This window comes from Gymnoscopelus microlampas (assembly GCF_963454915.1).
Source record: "Gymnoscopelus microlampas genome assembly, chromosome: 3".
Classification (NCBI taxonomy): domain Eukaryota; kingdom Metazoa; phylum Chordata; class Actinopteri; order Myctophiformes; family Myctophidae; genus Gymnoscopelus; species Gymnoscopelus microlampas.
In genome coordinates this window covers 32,893,093-32,895,592 of record NC_139940.1, presented here as the reverse complement: position 1 = coordinate 32,895,592, position 2,500 = coordinate 32,893,093, and the positions used below count along the sequence as shown (strand labels likewise).

Below are 2,500 nucleotides of genomic sequence, written 5' to 3'. Positions count from 1 at the left end.
TACACATGGCTAGCCTAGAAACAATGTATGCTCAACCCTGGTGAGAAGAAACACATGCATGCTTGAATATGTGCATTTGCACACACAAACACAAACACAAACACACACACACACACACACACACACACACACACACACACACACACACACACACACACACACACACACACACACACACACACACACACACACGTGCAAGTGCACATAATGCATATACCGATGCATGCTTAGAGACAATTTTCTCACTTTGGCTTGCAGCACACGCCATGTTTAGACTGTGCTAGGTCAGCTAATAACTAATTGAAAAATGCTTCATAAGTCCGAGGGGACTTCGCACACCTGCAGTTTCATGGTAAAGTACAGTACCACTGCACACACAGTTTGCTAAATAAGGGCTAAATTCAGTAGCTAATTAACTGTGGTGTGAATAATTAAAAGTGAACATCCGTAGTGCAATCACACATTAATGACCAAAAAGATACCTTTGTAAGGTAAAAGATTTCAGGTTGTGAATGTGAACTTGTGTATGGGTCATTTCACAAATTAACCGTATGAGCCCTAGCATCCCTATTCTAGACATGTCATAATAGGGGAACATTCGCCCCACTATAGACCCCTGGGGGCTGGGGGACACCCCTCAATGAAGTGCATCAGTCACAATCCCAGTGGTATTTTATTTTATACTAGGCTGAAACTAGGAAACAGATTAATAAGATGTGTCTTTTGATGCCCTAATAATTGACAATAACCTGGTCAAAGCCAGGTACAGTGCTATGATATTTGCATATTTGTAACAACTCCATTTGGTACACATCCAACCCTTCTGTATCATCTCTACTGCCACTATGTCCTCTATAAAAACAAAACACAAATTCCACATTAAAAATGTAAACCTTTTCATGTCCTCATCCTTGCTCACAAGCATTATTTGCTGCCATGAGACAGTTTTCCTTGGCACACGCTGCGCCAAGCCTTTTAACTTAAATCCAGTGGTGTAAAGTAACTAAGTACATTTACTTAAGTACAATTTTGAGGTACTTTTACTTTGCTGGAGTATTTCCAATTGTCTATACTTTTACTTCTACTCCACTACATCTCAGAGGCATCACGACGCGTTGTGAGCTTGTAGATCTGCTATTTTCAAACATTTTAGTACTTTTACTTTTGGTACTTTAAGTACATTTTGATACCAATACTTTTGTACTTTTACTCAAGTACATTTTGAATTCCGGACTTTTACTTGTAACAGAGTTACATTGCAGTATTGATACTATTACGTAAGTAAAACATTTGAGTACTTTTTCCACCACTGCTTAAATCACACTTTCTGGTCTCCAAAGACTTGCAGTGCATTTTATTCCAGGGGAGATTAAGTCGAATAATCAGGAGCTTGGCAAGCAGCCCCATGTTCAGTTAGGATAATCCACGCACAAAACCCAACATGCCACTTCACTGCTCTGCTTTCATCCAAAATCAACTTCCTCTAGAATGGCTGGGTGTATTTTTAGCGTGTGCACGGTGGTAGTGGTGTTGGGGACACGACCCCGTCAGTTCATGGTTACTATAACTGATGCCACACAGCCTAATGGGATGAGACTCCAATGTGGCACAGCTATCATGGAACACAACAATTCACTTCAAATGGACATGGTGCTCTTGACTGTTTGACTCTCTATCTCTCTGTGTTTCTCTCTCACACAAAAAAACTAACAAATATTTTCTATCTCTTTTAGCATGGGTGAACTAAGGACTGTTTTAGGAAATGACAATGCTGAATGTACTCCAAACCAATTCCTGCTGTTCTCAAACAAAACGCTGTTTATGGAGATTTGATACTTCCCTAAAGACAAAAAGCTCAACCTCTCTCTTTCAACTGGAATTACATCTGACAAGACGAAGATGATTACTTAAAACCCATATCACAATCATCAGCGGTATTTCAGACAGCACAATGGCAAGTGCAGTGACTGAATTGACAAGTGAGCATTACAATGAATTACACAGCCATTTCCTGCATGTCGGGAGGGAATTTCCACATTGATGTTTGAATTGAAAGACTGTTATAGCTAGAAAGAGCACATACCTGAAGTTTGACCAGGGCCATCCAGTTTGGGTTCACATTTCGGGAGGGTGCAATCTGGTGACAGAAGGAGAGACCAACGAGAAAGAGAGTGACTGTTAAAAACAAAAATAAAAGAAAGGCAAAGAGCGGTGAAAGGTTCCGTCCCCGTGCTGCTGTGTAAAGCCCTTGTCTCAGCCTTCACTGTAACTGTGTGTTAGAATTCAAAGCCTTCGTGATTACAGAGTGCAGATGAGAGAGATCAGACCACGAGCAGCACTTTGATCAGAGTATCTGGATAGTCCCCGAGATTAAACAGCATTATTAGACATGTTGTGGCCCTATGGAAGCACACACACACAAACAAATACACACACACGCACGTACGCACGCACGCACGCACGCACACACGCACGCACGCACACACACACACACACACAC

General features: G+C 41.4%; 1 protein-coding gene across 2 annotated transcripts in view; it reads right to left on the bottom strand.

The window, feature by feature from the left end:
• Positions 1-2,500, bottom strand: part of triob (trio Rho guanine nucleotide exchange factor b) — a 154,961-nt gene that overhangs the window by 140,587 nt on the left and 11,874 nt on the right. For both annotated transcript variants that reach the window (XM_084053314.1, XM_084053316.1), the window contains exon 2: positions 2,084-2,137. In XM_084053314.1, the coding sequence (XP_083909440.1) occupies positions 2,084-2,137 (54 nt within the window). The remainder of the gene's footprint in view (positions 1-2,083; positions 2,138-2,500) is intronic.